At 45.4% G+C, this 21867-nt stretch overlaps 1 protein-coding gene across 5 annotated transcripts in view; it reads right to left on the bottom strand.

Annotated features, from left to right (window-relative positions):
• Nucleotides 1-21867, bottom strand: part of ABTB3 (ankyrin repeat and BTB domain containing 3) — a 341504-nt gene that overhangs the window by 43134 nt on the left and 276503 nt on the right. For 3 of the 5 annotated variants that reach the window (XM_034934401.3, XM_034934399.3, XM_034934403.3), the window contains 3 exons: nt 6127-6292; nt 3614-3703; nt 1322-1423 (listed from right to left, as the gene is read on the bottom strand). In XM_034934401.3, coding sequence (XP_034790292.2) covers nt 1322-1423; nt 3614-3703; nt 6127-6292 — 358 coding nt within the window. The remainder of the gene's footprint in view (nt 1-1321; nt 1424-3613; nt 3704-6126; nt 6293-21867) is intronic. The other 2 variants (XM_034934402.3, XM_034934400.3) reach the window with 1 other exon arrangement.

Below are 21867 nucleotides of genomic sequence, written 5' to 3'. Positions count from 1 at the left end.
TTCTGTGCGTCCCCTGAGATAGCTGGGCTTCCTAAAGAGGTAGGGATACTGTCCATGCCTGGTCTCATTCACAGTGAATGTGCTGTCAGCACTGCTGATGGAAAATGGGGGAAAAATCTGCTATCTTTACTGCCTACCTAGGGCTCCCTGAGGGCACGGCTATGGGGGAGCCACCTACTTGGCACTCCGTGATCGCTGGCCCTGCGGCAGGGTGGTTGCCTGACTTCTGTGTGGCTTTGCTTGGCTGCTTACTGTTCCCATTCCATTCCTGATTTAAAGGTCGGGAATGTCCTTGCATGTTAAGGAATGACATCTGTGTCCACCAGACCACCAACCGACCCCTTCTTTCTTAGTTTCCTCTACCAGGAGTGGACTGGGCATACTGTTCTATAGGCAGAAGCCAGCTCTCAGTGTGACACGTCACACTGTCAGCCTCCTGAAACATGACTTGGGATCTGTTCTAAGGATTCTCATGACCCAGGAAACAACAAAGGATTCCCATGAAATTCCAGCATTGCAGAGCTGTCCCTGCTCTGCATGGAATCAAGAGGCATGGACCACACAAAAGGAGGTGAGTTCCTGATGTGCCCAACCTCAGCACTCACTACAGGACCAGGTGCAGTCATGAACTTGGATGCTGATCTCTCTTTTCTGATGAAGTAAAGATCAAGCTCATGATTTAGAACGTACTGTATGGCTGTTCACTGAACACCAACTCTACAACAGCCAGAAAAAGTACAAGCAATACATATTTATATGCCCAAAGGACCTCCAATGAGGACATGTCACTGTGCTTGGAGCTGTTTCAGAAGACACATGGCCAAGGCCCTACTCTAGACCTCCTGGACCTGATTCTCAAGAAGTGGGATCCAAGCAAGTGTCTTTTGGAAACATTCCCTTGATGTCTTGGATGCTTCTTCCCACTGGCTGGAAACCAATGGATTCTACACAAACACCAGGGGTCACACCTAAGGGAAGGTTCTAAGGTATCAATAGCAACCAAATCTCATGTTCATTTTGCGAACAAATCCACAAAAACAGCTGAAGCCCCACCCCAGAGCAACCAGGAAGAACTTCATGGGTCTGTCACTCTGTGTGTGAGGCTGTGTGTGGATATGTGATCATTTCATATTGGTTAAAGCCTGGCCATATAGATCATTACATATAATATTTGTATTCACGTGATATGAATATACTATATTGAATTGCAGTTAACCAATATGAATGTCTTAGAGAATATGCATGCTGGGAGAGGTATAGATGTGTGTTATGGAAGAGGTAAAATCAAAAGTCAGATGTGGATAGGGAAATACGTTAATACCTGAACTACAGGAATATGTCCATGCAACACAGCAAAAGTCAGAGCCGTCCAATGGCGGGTCTCGGGGTGGACGGATGGATATTTATGAGGAGTACTGACAACCTATAAACAAATTGAAGTTATTTTCAAAATGTGACCTTCACAATACTTAGGCTAGCAAATTTGACGTATCTGTGGCTGGGCACATGGGCTAGAGATGGACAAAAAGACATCCTGGAAGATGCCTTGGGAAGAGCTGGTGATACAGGGCAGGGATTTTCCACTGCTGGATGCTCCAAACACCTCTCACCAAAGCCGTGGATCTGTCCTGCTTGTGTTTGTAAGAACAGAGACCAAAGCAATTCCCCAAAGGCAGGACAATGGAAGTCCGTGTTTTGGAGATTTTACCCTTGAAGGCAGTGAGAAAATGTCTCAGTGACTTTATGTCCTTTGTGCATAAGAAGGACTCCTTCGCTTCTCCTCTGAAAGGAAGTAATGGATGATTCTGATCGCCTCTCAGGTGCTTTGGAGAAGCTGTAATGGCAGTTACAATGAGCTAGCTTTCTGGCCTGTCTCCTTCTTCTTTCTACCTAGCAGAGGGTGGTGGTTCTGGGAGCTACAGGATGTCAGAGAGCATGAGATGCCACTACCATGCCATCCACACTTTTAAGAGAGATTCTCAGTGGTGGCAAACCCCAGGCAAGGGACTGTCTGCTTTCAGCTTTCAAGCCAGGGAAGTCCATCACTCGTCTGATGGAGGAATTTCACCATCTGATCACAGCTGGCCCCACCCTGTTCTCATTTCACTCTTCTGCTGGCTTCCTGGTTGACAAGGACCCTCTTGCACTACCGAAATATGGGCACAAAGCTTTCCCAGGACGCATCATGAATGAATAATCTGAGATTGGTCTTTCAGGATGGGGGCCTAAAAACACTCCAGGCCAAGAGAGAAGAGACAGGGCAGCTGAAGGCTAGGGTCTTGCAAGATCAGCACCCACATGGAGCTTTTCTCCCAAACACTCCTGGGGTCATGTAACCTCAATGCCTGCTTCACTCAGAGCAGTTTGGTTCACTAAGCATCCACTGGAGGAAGGCCTGAGCTGAGATCCGTGGGATGGGCTAGAGAGGACCCGAGAATGCTCCAGAACCCAATGCTGAGGACCCCTTGCGTGGGTCTGCATGGTGCTTAAGGATTCACAGCAGGAGGGAAAATCCCCACAGATTCCAAAGTTATAGGATCCAAAATGATTCTGGATCCAAAACTGTGTCTATTGTCTGCTTTCCTCAGATAAATATAAAACTCACATTAAAAAAACACACACACACAGTACTGAGACTGCACGGGCATCTAATTTTGAACTGAAAAGGTTTCCCAGGGTTGCCGAGTTATGATTTCAGCCCGTCAATCTCTTTGCTGTCTGATACTGCCAATATCCTGCCGCCAGGGAGAGCAGGTCTTCAGGCAGCATAGAACATGGTAAAAAAGTGATATTTCACCTATGACGCAGTTGGGGTGTGGGTGGAGGGACCAATATTAACTGAGTTCCAAACCTCCTCTCTATATCCCTTCTGACAACTATATGAGATGGGTGCGATTATTTTCCCATTCTGCAGATTGGGAGAGAAAAAAGGTTAAGGCACTTGCCCAAGCACAAAAGCAAGTCACCATGGCAGCGGTGGTATCAGAACTTGAACCCAAATCTGTCAGATTCTAAGGCCAATGTTGCAAGGGGGAGGGGAGGGTTTCTGGGGGGACATGCTTTCCACCAGACCACATTGTCTCAGGGAAGCTCTGAGATTAGCTTTAAGATCTGTCAACTCAGCCAACAAGGTGAGCCAAAGACGGTTTGGAGGGGGAGCGTGGAGGATCTGCAGGAGGAAGACTTCAGCTTAGGGATTGAGCCAGTGCCTCCTTTGCTGTGTGTTAAGTGGAAAGAGAGGGCTGATGGCTCAGGAGTGCTCCTTCTGCCCCATCCTAGAAGAAATTGATCAGCCGTGGGAATCAGGAACTCTGGAAATCAGGACTGCCGAGCCAAGGAAAAGCCAGTGCTCCTTGCAGCTATGTTGGTTTTTTTAAACATAACATACATGCAGGCAGCTCCTTGGGGTTTGGTTGGGATGGGGGCCTCAGGATGGACAAAATCTGTCAGGTGGTCTCACCAGGGCCACAGCAACTAAGAGGACACAGGAAAGGGCTATCTGTTGCACTGTGCACCCTCAGCGGCAGCTCTTGGGAGAAAAAGCCCCCCTTTCTTGCTCGCCTTCCCCTGGGGACTGCCGGCTGAGGGGCCCTGCCGGCCTCTGCACCCTCACCTCCACATTCAGGTCAGCTCCGGCATCCAGCAGCATCTGAACCATCGCCTCGTCCCCACGGACGCAGGCATACATCAGGGGAGTCATGCCCTGCAGTGAGTTAAAAACCAGAGAACGGAGAACGTTTACAAGGTGGCTGTGGTCAATCGACAATAACAAATGGAAAATCTTACTCGTGTTTCGGAGGCCATGCTTGTGCTCCGGCATGACAAAAATAAACGTGCAGCCCTGTGACTCGTAAGGTCACAACCCTCCACATGTGGAAACCAAAATAGAGGCGATGAAGGAGCCTCCGTGGCCTTTTCAGCATTTATCTTTCCTTGCCTTGGAGGATTTTCGTTCGTTTGTCTGTCTTAGGGTGCAACAGACCTAAGGGTGTTTGCTAAACACTTAAAGCTCTTAGGAACTTTCTAGATTGATTCTGCAATATCAGCCCTAAGCTATCTCATTGGTAAACACATTTATCTGACATTTTCTCTTTCACAATATAACAGTGTCATCTTTGCTCTATAAAAGCTGCTGGTCAGCATCAAGGAAATTGAATGCCTCTGAGCATGTGGCGTTGCCCATCACTGACATCTGGTTTGACGTGGTCATTTGCAAGCAAAAGGCAAGCAAATGAGGAATGGCCTTCAGGAATACCAGATTCACCAATGACTCTTGCTTCTATAAATGAAGCATCGCAACCAACAGAAGGAAAGGATGGATTTTCAATAACCAGTGTCACAAAGTCGGTTATTTGGGAAAACATCCAAATTAGAGACTTTTCTAACACCACACATCAAAATCATTTCTAGTTTGGTTAGAGATATACAGGAAAAATTAAAACCATAAAAGATATCTACTTGGTTTGTGAATCTATTTCTAGGCATAAAAGGAATGGAAGAAATCACAAATGAAAATCATTACAGCCTTGGGGACATATAATTGCAAACATTAGAAGCAAAATCAAAAGGTAAACAATGAATTGAGACATATTTATCACATTATAACAAAGGATTATGTGCCTAATATATAAACAGCACTCCTGAATAAAGAAGAAAAACAGTAAAGCTCTAATGGAAAACAGGCAAAAGATAAGCAGAAGAGTAATAGTAAACACACATATAGCTGGAGGGTGTGTAAAAGGAAACAAAAGTTCTGGGAAAGTAATTTAAGATTGAGAACCTTTAGAAAAGCTGGTGCGTTTAAGCCACTATTTGCATTTTAAAAATTTCCCTAATGAAATAATCACAGATTTGAACAAATACTCGTGTAAATACGTTTAGCCTAGCATTATTAATAAAAGTAATTTGAAACAACCTAAATTTCCAACAATTGAGGCCTGGTCAATGAATAAATAATAATGACCATTTTGTGTAGCCATTAGAAGTGATTTTTTAAAAAGACACTGGGCCCAGTGGCTCATGCCTGTAATCCCAGCATTTTGGGAGGCCAAAGTAGGAGGATTCCTTGAGGCCAAGAGTTCAAGACAAGCCTGGGCAGTGTAGCAAGACCCTGTTTCTATAAAAAATATAAAAATAAGCCGGGTGTGGTGGTGCACACCTGTAGTCCCAGCTCCTCAGGAGGCTGAGGCAGGAGGATCTCTTGAGCCTAAGAGTTCAAGGCCAGCCTGGACAACATAATGGGATCTCATCTCTTAAAAAAAAAGAATATTCAACAATATTGCAAAGTAACTTTAATATAAAATATTGAAAAAGGCAAGGTGTAATAAATCACTGGGGTTTTAAAAAGAATATAAATATACATGTATGTCTGTGTTTGTGTGTGTGTGTATTACAGCTCCTTGGTGTTGCTCAGTAAAATTATTATAGCTGTAGTTAAATAAATAGTCCCTGTCATTCCCTATCTGGAACTCACTGCATGAGCTGCCATGTGAGAAGCAGCCCCATCTGTCCCTTGTGACTTTCCATGTGAGACTTGCATTTATAACTGCTGTTTGTTTTCTCTGTCCATGACGGTTCACCACACAAGGTATCTCCCTGACTGCTGGGCCCACATGTCTCTCACTGTACCTCAGTTTCAGGAGTTAGGGGGGATAGCTGCCTATCTCTGAGTCGCCTCCTAGGGTCCCCAGAATGACTTTTGTGTATCTTAAACATATCCTAAAAGTTTGATGAAGTCTGTCTGGGCTTGTCCTGTGCAGGAACAGACAGACAAGCAGAGAACTAATTTTAACCACGATGGAAGAAGGACTTGAAGGACAGATACTAAATAGAAATGATGGTTACACGGTGATGGCATTATTTCCTTTCTGGAATGGGCCTATTTTTCCTCTCTTTTCCATTTCAGCTGCAATGATCATGTGCTACTTCTATAAAGATGAACCACAGTATTTTTATAAGATATTTTAAAAACTGAAGAAAAACACAAGCAAGCAAGCAATCTAAGCCGTCAGTAGGGGGAGCCTCTGCCCAGCGCCTGCAGAGGGGATTCACCGGCTGTCTCTGTCTTGCCAGGGGTGATGCACATGGAGGAGGTGGGGAGCCTGTTCAGACCCTCGGACCCTGTACCTGTTCGCTCATGGTGTTGATCCCATCGGGCCCCAGCAGAGATACTGCCTGCTTCACCAGGTCTGTTCGTCCACAGTTCAGCATCCGGAAACCCAGGTCCTGCTTAAACTTGGCTTCGATGGCCACCGCATCCAGCTTTCGAGATGCACAAAAGCAGTCGTCGGCCCTAAGGAAGGGAAGAGACATCATGCGGGTACAGCGGCTTCCCAGAGGGGCACAGGGGCAAACTCCGCAGGAAGCACCCTGGGACACTGCATTTGCTTTTCATGTAAATTGCCTGTTCCTAGGCTCCAATTAAAATGATTGCCTCCGGATGTCTCTTGATCCTTTGTCCTTTATGACTGCTGTGAATCTGTCTAGTCTCCTGTGTGCTCCCATAGCATACTGAGCTAAGTCACATAACGACTAATACGTATTGAATATTTACTATGGACTAGGCACTCTTGCTAAGCTCTTTGCATGAATTAATTCATTGAATCCCCACATAACCCAAGAGGTAAATCCTATGACCCCTCTTTTACCCATGGGGAAACAGACGCAGATAAGGGCCCTGCCCAAGGCTACATAGTGTGAAAGCAGTGGAGCTAGGATTTGAACCCAGGTGGTCGTGTGGAGAGCTGGCCTGTTTATCTACCGTCCCCGGTCCTGCAATCACAGGACTTAACTATTTGCCTGTTTATTTGTCGGACTGCCTGCTCTAGGCTGGGGACTTCTGAGAGCAAGGGCCTTGTCTGGTGAGCCTCTCCATCCCAGGGCCTGAGAGGGCAAAGCACATAGAGGTTAATGGGAGCTGAATGAACACAGACTGGGTGGATTCTCTGCATTCGAAACAGTCGCAGTCTCAGGACAGAGAACCGGCAAGATCAAACAGGAATATAAATGGCAAGGTGCATGGGAATTTGTCATCCAGCCAGCCCAGGGCATCAAGAAAGAGGTTAGAGAAGGGTGGGGAGGAGAATCAATGGAATCAAGAAGGTGCTACAAATTCTGCTTATAAAGGATGTTACTTCCTTCTCACAATGAACTGATCAATCAATTAATGATTAAATCAAATCACTAAGCATTTATTGAATACCTGTTTGTGCTAAGCTCTCTTCTAGGTGCTGAAAACACAAAGTAAACATGTCACCATCCCTGCCCTTGGGGCCCCACTGCCTGGAAAGGGAGAGGACACAGCCATGGGTTGTTATAAATCAATGTGGCAAATGCAAGGATTGAGGGGTCAGAGGCACGCACTGTTACAGAACACAGGCGCTGCAGGAGTGCAAGGAAGTGGCCAGGCAGAGACTAGCAGATCCAGCAAGCCTTCATAGGGGAGATGACCATTGGGCTATCTGTGTCTTTATTTTATTTTATTTTATTTTATTTTATTTTATTTTATTTTATTATTTTTGAGGCAGGATCTTGCTCTGTCGCCCAGGCTAGAATGCAGTGGTGCAATCATAGCTCACTGCAGCCTCAGACTCCTGGGCTCAAGTGATCTTCCTGCCTTACTTACCCCAGTAGCTGAGACTACGGGGATGCATCACCACACCCAGCTCATCAAAAAAAATTTTTGTAAAGACAGGGTCTTCTTATGTTGCCCAGGCTGCTCTCGAACTCCTGGCCTCAAGCAATTCTCCCGCCTTGGCCTTTCAAAGTGCTGGAATTACAAGCATGAGCAACTGCACCTGGCTTGTGTCTTAACTCAGAAGATAGGAGAAGAGACAGCAGAAAAATTTGAGCAGGGCCAGTATGAGCAAAATTATGGTGTTGAGACATGCAGGTTGTGTGAGGGTAAACATGGAGGTTTCAGTGTTTCTGGGGCATAAACTTCTAGGCAGAAGCTGAGGTAAGCAGGGCCTAGAGGACCTGTGACGTAGTCCTTAAGGCTTCAGACTTTATCCTTAAAAGCCGTGAGGGGAGTGATATGGTTGGATGGCCAACCCTAGGAGAGGATGGAGGGTGGGCCTGGGCCAACCCTAGGAGAGGATGGAGGGTGGGCCTGAGCCAACCCTAGAGGCCGGGAGACGTGATAGAGCCAACTGAACCAGCTGAGTGGACAGAAACCACTGCCAAAGTGTGAAGTGACGAGGGGCTGAGTTGAGACGGTGGCTACTGGGATGGAGCAGAGGGCGTGGACTCTGACTTCTCCATGTGTGCCTGTCCGCCTCAGATATGCACCACCCTTGCCCAGAGGCAGGTGTGTCAGCCAGAGTCAGAGCTGTCCCAGGACCCTCACACTCCCCCTGCTTGCTGACTCAGGGGGCGGGAACTAAGGGGAGGAGCCGGGTGTTCGAGATTCCTGGTTCTGTTCCTGCCTCTAATGAACCCACTTTGTGGTGGAAGTAAGGGTGAAATTTGTGAGGAACGAGAGGGGGCCATTGTCCCAGGTTTATGGCGCTGAGACTTCTGAGCACCTGAGGAGTGAACGACCACAAGAGCCCCAAGAAGTGGATGCGATGTGTGTGCCCCTGGCCTGTCCCTCATCACTCATCTGACACATCACTCATATCTGTGGGGGAGGCTTGGTCTGAAAACTATTCCGGAATGGGAATCCAAGGGTAGGAGATGCTTTGGCTCTAGATGCAAGACATGAAGCGTTTGCTTCTGGCCACCAGGGGGAGCTGCTGGGACGCAGACGGACTCCAAGGACTGGAGCCAGAAGCCTGGTGTTGCCATGAGGGGTCTGATCTGCACACCTGTCTCAGGACCTAAACGTCAGGCCAGGCCTCCAAGGGCCTATTTGCAGGAGAGCCCTGGGAGGGACAATAAAAGGTACTTAGGGGCCCAGAGTTGATCAGAATCTGGACTCCAGGATTAAGGCCTTTTCATGGCAGGTGGGAGAGTCAAGAACACCCCAACGCTGTTGGAAGGCTCCCCAGGGAAGACAGAGGGCTACCCCGGCAGTGGGGGAGAGCTGGCTGGAGGACCGGAGCCTGACTTCAGTCTATGGCATCAGCATCTGAGACCTGAGCTTCTAGGGCACAGAACGTGGCTGAGCCATAGAACTTCTTGGCACACCTCATGGGGGCCTTGAACATGGCTCTCCTACAGCTAGGGTTACCAGATTTAGCAAATAAAAATACTTGAGAAATATTTCATGGGACACACTTATACTAAAAACATTATCCATTGTTTATCTGAAACTGAAATTTAACTGGGTGTCTTGACTTTTATCTGGGAGAGGCCAGAGACTAGGGGCCCAGAAAGAACACAAGGAGAAACCATGGATCCTTCCAGAAGGTAAACACAGCATCTATCTCCAGGGGAGGAGGGGGGACCCCTTGCTGCAGCTGTGGGTTTCATCCAAGGGACCAACGATCCCTAAACAATGGGTAAGGAAGGAGCTTCAGGCAAAATGAACATGACAGAGGGAGGCGGGCCAGAGTAAGAGAGCAAGGTCCCAGAGCACACATCACAGAGGCTTCCGGGAGAGGTGCGCACGGGTCTGGGTGTGTCGTGCTGAAAAGTCTGCACCCTTGATTGGGGTGGTGTGTGTGCGAATCTCAGGGAGGTATCAGATTTGACTCACTATAGAGAAAATCTTTCTTCTCACATACCACTATCCAATTCTGGAAGAGGCTCCTTTGTGAAAGCAAGACCTCCTTTCTTGGGAGCAAAGATGCTATAAATTATTGTCACAGAAAGACACCCATTGGAGTTTCTTCTTTTTTGTCTAAGTTCCTTCTGATATCCTTCATGCTTGATGGATTCAATCAAATATGCATTTTTGCATGAAAAATATGCATTCTTCATTCCATATGACTGGATAAACATTATTGGGCACCTACGGTATGCTGGGCCCCACACTACGGGGCTACAAAGGTGGGAGACACAGACCCTGTGTTCACAGAGCTCACAGACTCGTAAATGAATAATTCCAAGAACATCAGGAGATGTGTTTACCAGCTATCGAGGTACTTGATTTTAATTAGAAAGAGACAAATGGCAAGAAAATTACCGTAGCTAAGATGATGATAATTGTTATTACAGGAAGCTGACATTTACTGAATTCTCACTATTGAAATGTAAGCTCTTTCTATGTATGAACTCAAACCATCACAACAAGTCCTGATGTAGGTAGGAGCTGCTGGAAGCCCCACTCCACAGATGAGGAAACTTTAAGAAAACTGTCCAAGTCACAGAGCTGGTAAGTGGTGAGCCAGGTTTTGACCTGACCCCCCATCCTGCCCTCTTCAGTGGGACCTGGCCCTCTCCCTCCACCATGCCTATGACTCCACACATATAGCTGCCTACTTGAGCTCAGCTATGGATGGCTCTCAGACCCTCAAATTTAGCAGGTCCCAAATGGAACTTTTCATTAACACACCTATCCCCTCCCTCCAAACTTGTCCCTCAGTCATCCCATCTCAGTAAACAGCACCACTGTCCACCCAGGTACTAAGGCCAGAACCTTTTCTCATGCCCATATCCATTCCATTAGCTGTTGGTTTTGCCAATGAAATCCCAAATCCATCCACTTCTTCCCACCTCTGCTGCCCCACCTGGGTCTCAAAGACCAGCATCCATCTCTGAGATATCCAGTTACTGCCACAGCCTGCTAGCTGGTCTTCCTGCTTTCATTCTCCCCATCCAAACCAGTCTCTTACACAGGGTCAGAGTGAGTTTAAAACATAAATAGAACCATGTTATGCCCCTGCTTAAAACCTTCCACTGCCTTCCAGTGCACTGGGGATAAAGTCCAGCTCTCCAGGCGGGGCCTGCTGAGCTCTACAGGCTCCCCCTTCCCAGCTTCTCTCCCTCCTTCACTCTGCAACAGCGACTCTCCTCTTTCTTCTGACCCTTCAAGAGGCAGTGACTTTCCTGCCTAGAGGACTCAGCTCCTGCGGTTCCCTCTCCCTGGAAGGTCCTTCCCCTGGCTCTCTGCAGGACATCTCTGACACGTCCATCCAAGCCAGGGCTCTCCAGGCCAATTTTGTTTGTCTCCTCGTTAGCATTTTTCACAGTTTGTGACTATTTTATTTACTTAAAAAATGTTTGTTTTTTCCAATAGCATGCCAGCCTCCGAGGGGCAGGACCACATCTATCTTGTTGTCTATTGTATACCCATCAGTGCCTGACACACACTGTGCCAATGGATAGGTGAGACATGCATGATCTACCATTCATTCTTTAAAAAAAAATCAATTACATTTTAATTAACCATTAAGCATGGTGTGTATTTATGGTGCACCACATGAATACACTGTGGTATGGCTAAATCAAGCTAATTACCATATGCATTACTTACCTCACATACTTATTTATTTATGGTGAGATTGCATGGTGTTTTTCTTTCTGTGCCTGGATTATTTCACGTAACATAATGTCCTCCAGGTTTATCGACTTTGTCACAAATGACAGGATTTCCTTCTTTTTTTTAAGACTGAATAGTAATTCCACTGTATATATATACCACATTTTCTTTATCCATTCATCTGTTGATAGGCAGGTTGATTCCATATTTTGGCAATTGTGAACAGTGCTGCAATAAACACAGGAGTGTGGATATCTCTCTGATATACTGATTTCATTTCCTTTGGATATATAGCCAGTGATGGGATTCCTGGATCTTATAGTAGTTCTATTTTTAATTTTTTGAGGAATTTCCGTTCTGTTTTCCATAATGGCTGTAATAATTTACATTCCCACCAGCAGTGTACAAGGGTTCCTTTTCTTGACACCCTTGCCAACACTTTTATATTTCATCTTTTTGATAACAGCCATTCTAACAGGTGTGAAGTGATATCTCATTGTAGTTTTAATTTGCATTCCCTGACAGTTAGCGATATTGAGCATTTTTTCATATACCTGTTGGCCATTTATATGTCTTCTTTTGAGAAATGACATGTTTAGGACCTTGGCTCATTATTTTTTTTTCTCTCTGTTGTCCATGCTGGAGTGCAGTGGTGTGATCTCAGCTCACTGCAGCCTCTGCCTCCCAGGTTCAAGTGACTCTCATGCCTCAGCCACCTGAGTAGCTGGGATTACAGGCATGCATCAGCATGCCCAGCTAATTTTTGCATTTTTAGTAGGGACGGAGTTTCTCTATGTTGGCCAGGCTGATCTCGAACTCGAGCTCAAGTGACCTGCCTGCTTCGGCCTCCCAAAGTGCCACCGTGCCTGGCCTTCACTCATTTTTTTTTGAGATGGAGTCTCACTCTGTCGCCCAGGCTGGAGTGCAGTGGCGTGATCTCGGCTCACTGCAAGCTCTGCCTCCTAGGTTCACGCCATTCTCCTGCCTCAGCCTCCCGAGTAGCTGGGACTACAGGTGCCCGCCACCACACCTGGCTAATTTTTTGTATTTTTAGTAGAGATGGGGTTTCACCATGTTAGCCAGGATGGTCTTGATCTCCTGACCTTGTGATCTGCCTGCCTCAGCCTCCCAAAGTGCTGGGATTACAGGCATGAGCCACCACGCCCGGCCCTCACTCATTTTTTAATCGGATAATTTCCTTACTATTGAGGTGTTTGAGTTCCTGATATATTTTGGATATTAACCCCATATCAGATGTATGATTTGCAAGTATTTTCTCCCATTCCATAAGTTGTGTCTTCACCCTGTTGATTGTTTCCTTTGCTGTGCAGAAGCTCTTTAATTTGATGCAATCCCATTTGTCTATTTTTGCTTTTGTTGCCTATACTTTTGGAGTCATCACCAAAAAAATCATTGCCCAGGACAATGTTATGGAAATTTCCACCTGTGTTTTCTAGTGGTTTTACAGTTTCAGGTCTTACATTTTGAGCTGATTTGTGTATATGGGTGACATAAGGGTCTAATTTCATTCTTCTGCATGTGGATATCCAGTTTCCCCAAAGCCTTTTACTGAAGAGAGCATCCTTTGCCATTGTGTGGTCTTCATTCTTGAAAGCAGGCCCCAGAAGGCATCTGTTTATCAATAATCCCTTGGTCATCCAAAATAAATAATAAATGATGGTTCTGGTTACTGAATTTTACCAGCTAAGTCAGGCAAGTGAACTAGAGCAGGTAAGAAACATTTTCCATAAAAATCTATGACAACTGTGGCTTTCTGTTCAACCCGATTTGTCAGAAATGTTTAACTCTGCAAAAAAACGTTCCTGTAGCATATCTGTAAATGCGGCTGAGAGCCCCATACAGTCTTTCCAGAAAGTTTCTGAAGGATCTCCACCACTGTAAACCAACATGTCCCTCCGTGGCCTGGACAAATAAGTGTGCCCTCTTGAGCGCCTGACTTATTTATGCAGAAATCTATTCAGCTGGTCACCTGGGGCATCGCTAGAAGGCAACCAGCTTTATGGTTTTCCCTTCAAGTGGCTTTCAATGATGCAGTAAAAAATCTGATCAATTTAAGTCAGAGGGCAGCTACCGAGGTGGTCAATTTCTCTGATTCTCAAGTGCCCCAGCCCCAAGAGATAGGCTCAATATCTTCCACCACTTCAGGGACATGACTTTAGAAGGATGTTTTCCAGGAAGCCTGCAGGCCTGAGGACAGCAAGCGATGGCGTTGCTTTCTCTCTCTTGGGAAGGAGGCGGCACCGAGGCGGGGAGTTAATGCATTCTGCTGATCTCTGGATGCTTTGTGAGTGCCAAATGCAAGCTGGTGAGGCCCTGGACATCTTTATGCATTTATTATGTTTTAAAGCTAGCATAGAAATTATGAGCATAAACTCTGGTATCTCAAATCCCAAGTCTGCTATTTGGCAGTTGTGTGATCTTGGGGCCAGTTACGTAACCACTTTATTGTTCAGTTTTCTCATCTGTACAGTGAACTTAGTAATACCTTCTTTACAGGATTTTGGATATGAATTAAATGAGATAATTCGTGTATAGCGCTTAGCAGAGTACTGCGCTCAGCATACAGCTCTCATTAAGTGTCAGAGATCTCCTATGATAATCATTAAATAAATTACAAAGCAAAGTGCAGACTTTGGAAAGAATATACTGTATTTGGAAGAAGCAAATATAGAGACACAGAGACTACAGTCCAAGTGCTTTTTAAGGTCTCAAATTAGATATCGTATCTAACAAATACCACCAGAATCACAGTAGACCTTACCCAGTGGGGAAAGCCTGGCCCCCGGGAAGGCTGCCATCCCTGTCCAGCATGGTTTTGCGAGTGATAGCAGAGGGTGGGGAGGGAGTCAGTGCTAGATGAATGCAGTTTCTGGAATAGTTCAGAGCCCCTTAGAGTGCCGTGGGCCTACCCTACCAGGCTCGTGGCCCTCCTTTTTGTCTCCGATTCCAAGGACCAATCCTGACCTCACTGTTGCTAGAAGGTAACCAGCAGCTCCCAGGTTCCCTGAGAGTTTTACTCCAGTGTAACTCTGTTAAGCCCACCCCTGAGGATCTGGGCTCGGAGGCCAGGCTGCCCGGGTTCATCCCTTGGCTGTGCCCTCACTCACCAGGCAACCTGGCACAGCTTTAATGTCATTTTGCTTTCTCATATGTAAAATGGGAACACTAATCTTATTTAACATGCTTTATTAACAAATACTTACACAGCACTTCCTATTTATCAGGCATATTGTAAGCTTTTTACAAATACGAACTTGTTTAATCCTCATAATAACCCTATGATGAAGGCATTATTATTTTAAATTTATTTCACAGATAAGGAAAATAGGGCACAGAGGGGTTAATCAACTTGCTCATTGTCACACAGCTGAGTAGGAGTCAGGATTTGAACCCAGCAGTCTGGCTCCATAGTCCATCCTGCTGATCACTCTGCATGGCCCAGTTCTTAGTGATGTGCTGCCAAACACTGGGCTGCTGCTGCTGCTTGGAAGCACAGGCTTCCAAAGGGATTCCTCATACTATGACTCTGGGATCCTGTACCACAAAAGGCCCGAGCAGTCCCAATAACCATGATCACTCATAGAAACACCACCCTTTATTACGTGCTTATTGTGTTTCACACATGGTGCTAAATAGCCAATTTTCACCACTTCAATGGATCCTCTCTTGGGAGGAGATCATCATCATTATTCATATTCTACCAGCAAGGAAACTGAGGTGAAGGTCTGAGTGTCTGAATCCAAAGCCTTTGCCCTCACAGAGGCAGGAGAGGCTGGTGCCTAAGACCAAAATTCACATCCCAGTACTTACTTGCTAAGGGATCTTGGGCAGGTGAAAAAAACTCTCTAAGCCTCAGTCTCCCCCTCTGCAAAACAGGGAAGATGATAATAGTCTTCACTGTCTACATCTGCAATGAGGTTTAAAAGAGATAATTCTTTTGAACCACTTAGCACGGTGTGTGATGATAATAATTGCCTAATACATGGAATGCGTAATTCATTGCTATGATTTTATAATGGCAGGTCCTCTCTCCAGGGATTTAATCAGGCCATCTGGACACCCCCCCCCCCACCATCCTTCAGCCACACAATCCTCCAATCCCAGGGCAGGTCTTTCCTTGCTGCCAAGTCCTTTTCCAATTGTTCTAGAGCCTGGTCCCTCTGATCCCAGCCCTCCCTGTGGCCTGTCACTTGCAGGGCCTCGTGAGAGCTCTGCCGTGGCTCCGGTGGCTTCTCACTTCCCTGTGCATGTGTTTCTGTTCTCATTCATCTGGGTCTCACCAGCAGGTTGGCAATCTGCAACAGAGCAAATTCCAAGGCTCCTCTCCAAGGCAGCAGCCATTTGCCTGGGGAGCTGTGTGAGAGGAAAAGTCACTTTTCCTTGCTCACATGGAAGATTCCTGAAGCCCACCATTGGAAGGTGCAGACTGAGGTGTTTGGCTGTTGTGGGGATAAATATGAGAGGATGCAGCCCCGTTCTGCTGTGTGGGCCCCTGGGAATTGTGGTTTGGGTTACACTATGGCTCCATCCAGCAGTCAGATTAGTTGTCTTGGAAGAGAGCAAAGATAATAACAATAACCAAAGGCACAGTAAACATTTACAAACAGCTTTCCCAACACACTATAGTTAATATCATAATCATGACTGGCATTTATAGACAGCTTTTCATTTGTTAAGTATTTCACATATAATAGCTCACTTAAATCTTCAAAATAATCTCATAAACTGTGGACTGTTATGCTTATTTTACAGAAGAAAAATTGCGGCATCGAGGTTGCGTATCGGTTGCTCAAGGTCGCACAGCTTGTAGGTGATGGAGCTGGCACTCAACCCAGGCATCCTGACTCCTCAGCTCACACCTGTATCTTGCTTAAACCCTCAGGAACCCCAAAAGGTAAGCTTTCATGTCCCTGTTTTATAGATGAGGAAACAGAGACTCAGAGGAGTTACATATCTGGCCCTACAGTCACTCAGCTCCTTAGACTTCAATTTCAACCCAGATCTGTCTCATTCCAAAGTCCAGGCTCAAGTAAGACCTGTGTTTGTGGGTGAATGCCCATACTCCATCCCAGCCCATTCCGCAGAATTCAACATTACTGAATATCTACTCTGTGCCACACACTGGGGATCCAGAGAGGCCAATAGGATGTGATTTCTGCTCTGGAGAACCTCAGAGTCTCAGGGAAATACCATCACTCATTCATTCATACAGACTTTTTTTGGGGGCTTTTATTATTATTTTTAATTGGCACATAATAATTCACACATGCATATTTATTGGGCTCCAGTATTGGCCAGGCACTGGATTAGGTGCTGTAATACAACAGCAAGTGAGTCAGAGAGGGGCCCCAGCCTCACAAGGCTGTCGTGGAAAAGGAAGTTAAGTGAGCTGTTTGGCTACACCCGTAACGACATAATTGAAAATGAAGGTACCTAGAGGGGAGAAATGAAAGTACAACACTAACTCAAAATAGTAATTAAGGACCAAGTCGCCAGCCTTTCATATTCCTCTGTGGGCATAACAGAGATGGATGGTATCCAGTAGACAATAATGCTGATTTCACTTGTCTGGATACTCAGGACACCACTGAAGGGCAGCAGGGAACTGCTGGAGTTGAAATGCATGCGGACACAGCACATGTCCTTGCTGTGTTGCCTTCAGCAAACTATCCCATCTGTGGCTATGCTTCCACTTTCTCATCTATTAAATGGGGAGAACAGTACATATGTGTTAAGATTTTGGTGAGGATGAAGTGAGATCATACACATGAATCTGTTTTTGTTAGGCTGGGGCACTGTTTATGAACATGCACTGAGAAAAGTGGGATGTGTAATACTCATATAGGCTAGGAATATCTAGATGACATGGACCTAGGCAGCCATCTGAAATGCAGGAGAAACACTCCAGGCAGTCTACACCCCAACACCTGTTCAGGATCTCTGGGGAATTTCATGGTGGCCTTGAAAGAACACCTAAACCAAGGATGGCAGACATGGTTCAACTTGTGCATCAACTCTGAGTCACAGCTATGGTTGACTGGAGGATGGTGTCAAGGGGGATTCTGAGGCCATGTCCAGACTTATCCAGGAAGGAGGAACATCCAGACCCTTGAGAACAGTTCTGAAAGCAATGGGTAATGCAGGAGCAGAGACAGGATAAGGGCCCAGATGAATGTGGTTATATCATGGCTGTATCACCCATTAGCTGTGTGACTTTGGACAAATCACATTTCTTCTAACAGCTTTAGTTTCCTTGTCTGTAAGATGGGGATGTTAGGCTAGTTAAGCTCTTGGGTACCTCCCAGCATGGACATTCCCTGAGTTTATTACATGTCTTCTGGTACTCATGAACCATTCTTTACTGTGTAATAGCTTTTCTCCCTTACTCTATCCCAACATATTAGCTTCTCTGTTTTTGCTCTTATTTCATGCAAACATTTATCCCTGTGGCCAAGAAGATCACCTGGGAAAGAAATGTGTGGCAATGAATTTTAACCATCCCCACCATTGTTCTCCACTTCTTCCTCATAGTAATATAGAATCACCTGTGTCACTGAGTTTTGGCTGGGTACAGGGCTACTTAGCTAGGGAATACATTTTCCAGACTCTATGGCTGGCTACAGCCATGTGATTAAGTTCTCACCAACAAAACGTAAGTAGAAGTGGCATGGGTAACATTTGTGTCCAGTGGTGAGCTGAGGCCAGATCTTGCTGGCTTGTGAAAGCCAACTGTGTGCATCTTCCCCATCCTGTGTTCAGTGACATCTCATTGCTAACTTGAAATCAGCCATACTGGGGGTATTTACACCATGGAAATTGGCAAACACTGCAAACCACAGCTCTCACCACCCTCCTGGGACAGATGATTGTTAAACATTTACCAGCATGACACAATGTCATTTGCTTAAAAGGAAGCTCCTAGCTCTGACTTTCCCTTTGTCCCTTTCCCCAGCTGATAAGCAGATTTGCCAGTGTCCTAGCTTTGACTATGCAGGTGAGCCTAATGCTCTAGGGCAGACTTCTTAAAAGGCAACACAGTCAATAATTTAGGCTTGTAGGCCATATGGTCTCTGTTGTAATTACTCAATTCTGCTGTTAGAGCTTGAAAACAGTAAACAAATAGGTGTGGCTGTGTTCCAATAAAACTTTATTTAAAAAACAGAAGGTGACCCAGGGGCCATAGTTTGCTGACTCCTGCTTTCAAGGAATTGCAAAGCAACAAGATGAAAGGGACTTGGGTCCTCTAAAGATCTTGTGGAGAAGTCACCCCACCAGTCTGCAATGGCTGATACATTACATGACAGAGAAATACCATCTCTCTTCGTCAAGCCACTGTACTCTGGAATCACTCTCTTATGGCAGCTGGCCATCTATCTAATACATGAACTCAGAAAATACCTGCCTGCTATGGTTTGGATGTCCCCACCAAAACTAATTGAAATTTAATTGCTATTGTGGTAGTGTTTTGAGGTGGGACCTTTGGAAGGTGATTAGGTGATAAGAGCTCTGCCCTCAAGAATGGGTTAATGCTATTATCATGGGAGTGGGCTAGTTATTGCACAGGTGAGGTCAGCTGCCATTCTCTCTGTATCGTGCACGCGCTCACTTGCCCTTCCGCCGTGGGATGACTCTCACCAGATGCTGGTGCTACACTCTTGGACTTTCCAGACTCTAGAACTGTGAGCCAAATAAAGCTCTTTTCTTTATAAATACCCATTCTGTGGTATTTTGTTACAGCAACAGAAAACCGATTAAGACAATGTCCATTATGGCTACTCTCTTAATAGCTCAGAATGGAAACATGTCTTTCCTGGAATGTACAGGGCCAGATCTGGCTGCTTTCTCCAATGTCCTAATTTCTGGAGCTCAAGATAAGAATGTTAGAGTCTACAGACTCAGAACATCTAGGAGAGTAGAGGTTTCATCTATGAGTCTGGTGATGCATTTATGGCCCACAGGGCATTAAAAAAGCACAACAATGTGCCATTGAGTTTGTCTGTGGTTACACTCCAGGCTGCTCAGTAGGGGTCTAAGGGATGCACCAGGGTTGCAGGTGTCTGCTGTGTCCAGCTCTAGTTTCTCAGTTTACTGGACACCTGAATAAAGTCAGACTGAGATGGGACAAGAGCAAGATTTGCTGTTTTCTGCTTTTATTTAAAAGCAACCCAGCGATTCTCAAAGAGCCACGAGGAAAGCTACATTCTGTTCTTATTGTGAGGCAAGGAGGTCTGACTGGAAAAGAACTTAAGGAAGGGGGAAGGAAGGTGGAGGGGTAAGGAGAGTAGGGAGGGAAGGAGGGAGAGGCTCTTGGCCTGGATGCAGAGGGGAAAACTCTAGGGCTTGTGGCCAATGCAATCCCAAGACTCATGCTCTGTGCCAATACGGTGTTTGAAGACTATTTTTTGGTTGTTGTTGTTGTTTTTTTTTTGAGATGGAGTCTTGCTCTGTCGCCCAGGCTAGAGTGTGGTAGTGCGATCTCAGCTCACTGAAACCTCCACCTACCAAGTTCAAGCAATTCTCCTGCCTCAGCCTCCCAATTACAGCTGGGATTACAGTCATCCACTACCATGCCTGGCTAATTTTTGTATTTTTAGTAGAAACGAGGTTTCACCACGTTGGCCAGGCTGGTCTTGAACTCCTGACCTCAAGTGATCCACCCACCTTGACCTCCAAAGTGCTGGGATTACAGGCGTGAGCCACTGCACCAGGCCAAATTTGAAAACTTTTATGTGTGGCATACACTTGCTCAGTTCTCCCTGTTGCCACACATCCAACTGAATCCACCCGTGTGTTTCCTGCCTGGCCCTAGTGGCATTTGCAATTGGATCCTTGACTGGAATAGGGTGCAATGTGATATGTTCTGGTATTACAGATGAACATTAAGGGACTAATATTTTAAGAAATCTTCATTAATTCATTCTTGTCACCTGTTAAATGTCAAACAGTGTGCTAGAAATTCTTGAGTGCTTCCATACCTAATATTTTATGATTCTCAAATAATAATTATAGCAAACACATAGCATTTATTATGTGTCAGGAACTATTCTAATTATATATACACACACAATATTTATAAATATATAAGTGAATATACGTATATATACACATATGCTTATATATATTACCTATTTATATGTGAATATAAATATGTGAAATAATATATGTGAATGCATATATATGTATATAAATATATGTGCATACATATATACTCATTCACATACATGATCTTATCTAATCCTTACTTTAATCCTACAAAATTCATCTTAATTTTTCAGAAGAGAAAATGACAGCACAGAGAGGCTAAGAAACTTGCCCAAGGTCACACAGCTAATCAGTGGTAGAACTGAGATTTGAAACCAGGCAGGCTATTGCTGGAGTCTATTCTTCCCGCCCAACTCCACTGCCCCTCTGTGCTATCAAAGGCCTTCCACATTCTCTTAGATTCTCTTCCAATGCTGCTGTCTGGTCAACAAACTACTAGATGCCAGGTACTGGGTAGGGTGCCAAAGAAATATATATTCCTAATCATAGGCTTCAAGTTTAAGATTCTCTTGCCATTGCTCCTCTGGGAAGTTCCCCACCTCTTAAGCATTTCTTTTCCCCCCATTGCAGCCAACAAGGCCTGCTTCCCACTCTGAATACACATTTCCCTACTGCTTTCTTGCCTGTATAAATGGGGTGCTCCTCAGGTCAAATCTGCTCCCCTGTGGCTTGCTTTCCTTCAAATCGTATTCTAGAAAGAGATCCCATATAACAGCTTCTGACTTGCAGGGTCCCAGAATGTCAGTGCCGAAAGAGATTGCACAGCCCAACGCCTTACCTTCTTAAGATCAGGAAACTGGGAGCACCAGAAGGGCTGACTAATTTGTCTGAGTCACAGTCATGTTTAGGAACAAAATCCATCTTTTTTCCAAAGTCATTCAGCAAGTCTCTCTATGAACACATTTAGGTTTGCATAGGTCAGTGATTCTCAACCAGGGGCGATTTTTGTCAGGGGATATTTGGAGACATTTTTGGCTGTCACACAGAAGAGGTTCTGCTGGTATCTAGTAGGTAGAGGTAAGGGTGCTGTTAAACTTCCCGCAATACACAGAGTGCCCCCCACCAACAACAGCCCCCAGCAACAATGAATTATCCAGCCCCAAATGTCATAGTGCTGAGGTTGAAAGACCCTGGTGTAGAGTAATACAATTTTTTTGCATCATCTTTTATATATCAAGCAGTTCCCATTACAGGATTTTGTAAGCGTGACAATAAAATGGTGCCTTCAGAAATGAGTCATGAAATGGCAAATCAGAGGACTATATGTCTGACTCGGATACTGGCCCCCCTCCTCAACACACTGTCCCAAGAATGCCGTAGTCAAACTCCCTTTCATGGGCTCCCAGTCTCCTGGTTGATGATTTTTTCCCTTTTCTTTTGGGTAGCAAAAAGATGAACAAATTGAGAGTGCTTTGTGCTGAGGTAAGTCACACAAAGAT

This window comes from Pan paniscus, chromosome 10 (genome assembly GCF_029289425.2).
Source record: "Pan paniscus chromosome 10, NHGRI_mPanPan1-v2.0_pri, whole genome shotgun sequence".
Lineage (NCBI taxonomy): Eukaryota > Metazoa > Chordata > Mammalia > Primates > Hominidae > Pan > Pan paniscus.
The sequence above is the reverse complement of the archived record's forward strand: the minus strand, read 5'-3'. Positions and strand labels throughout refer to the sequence as shown.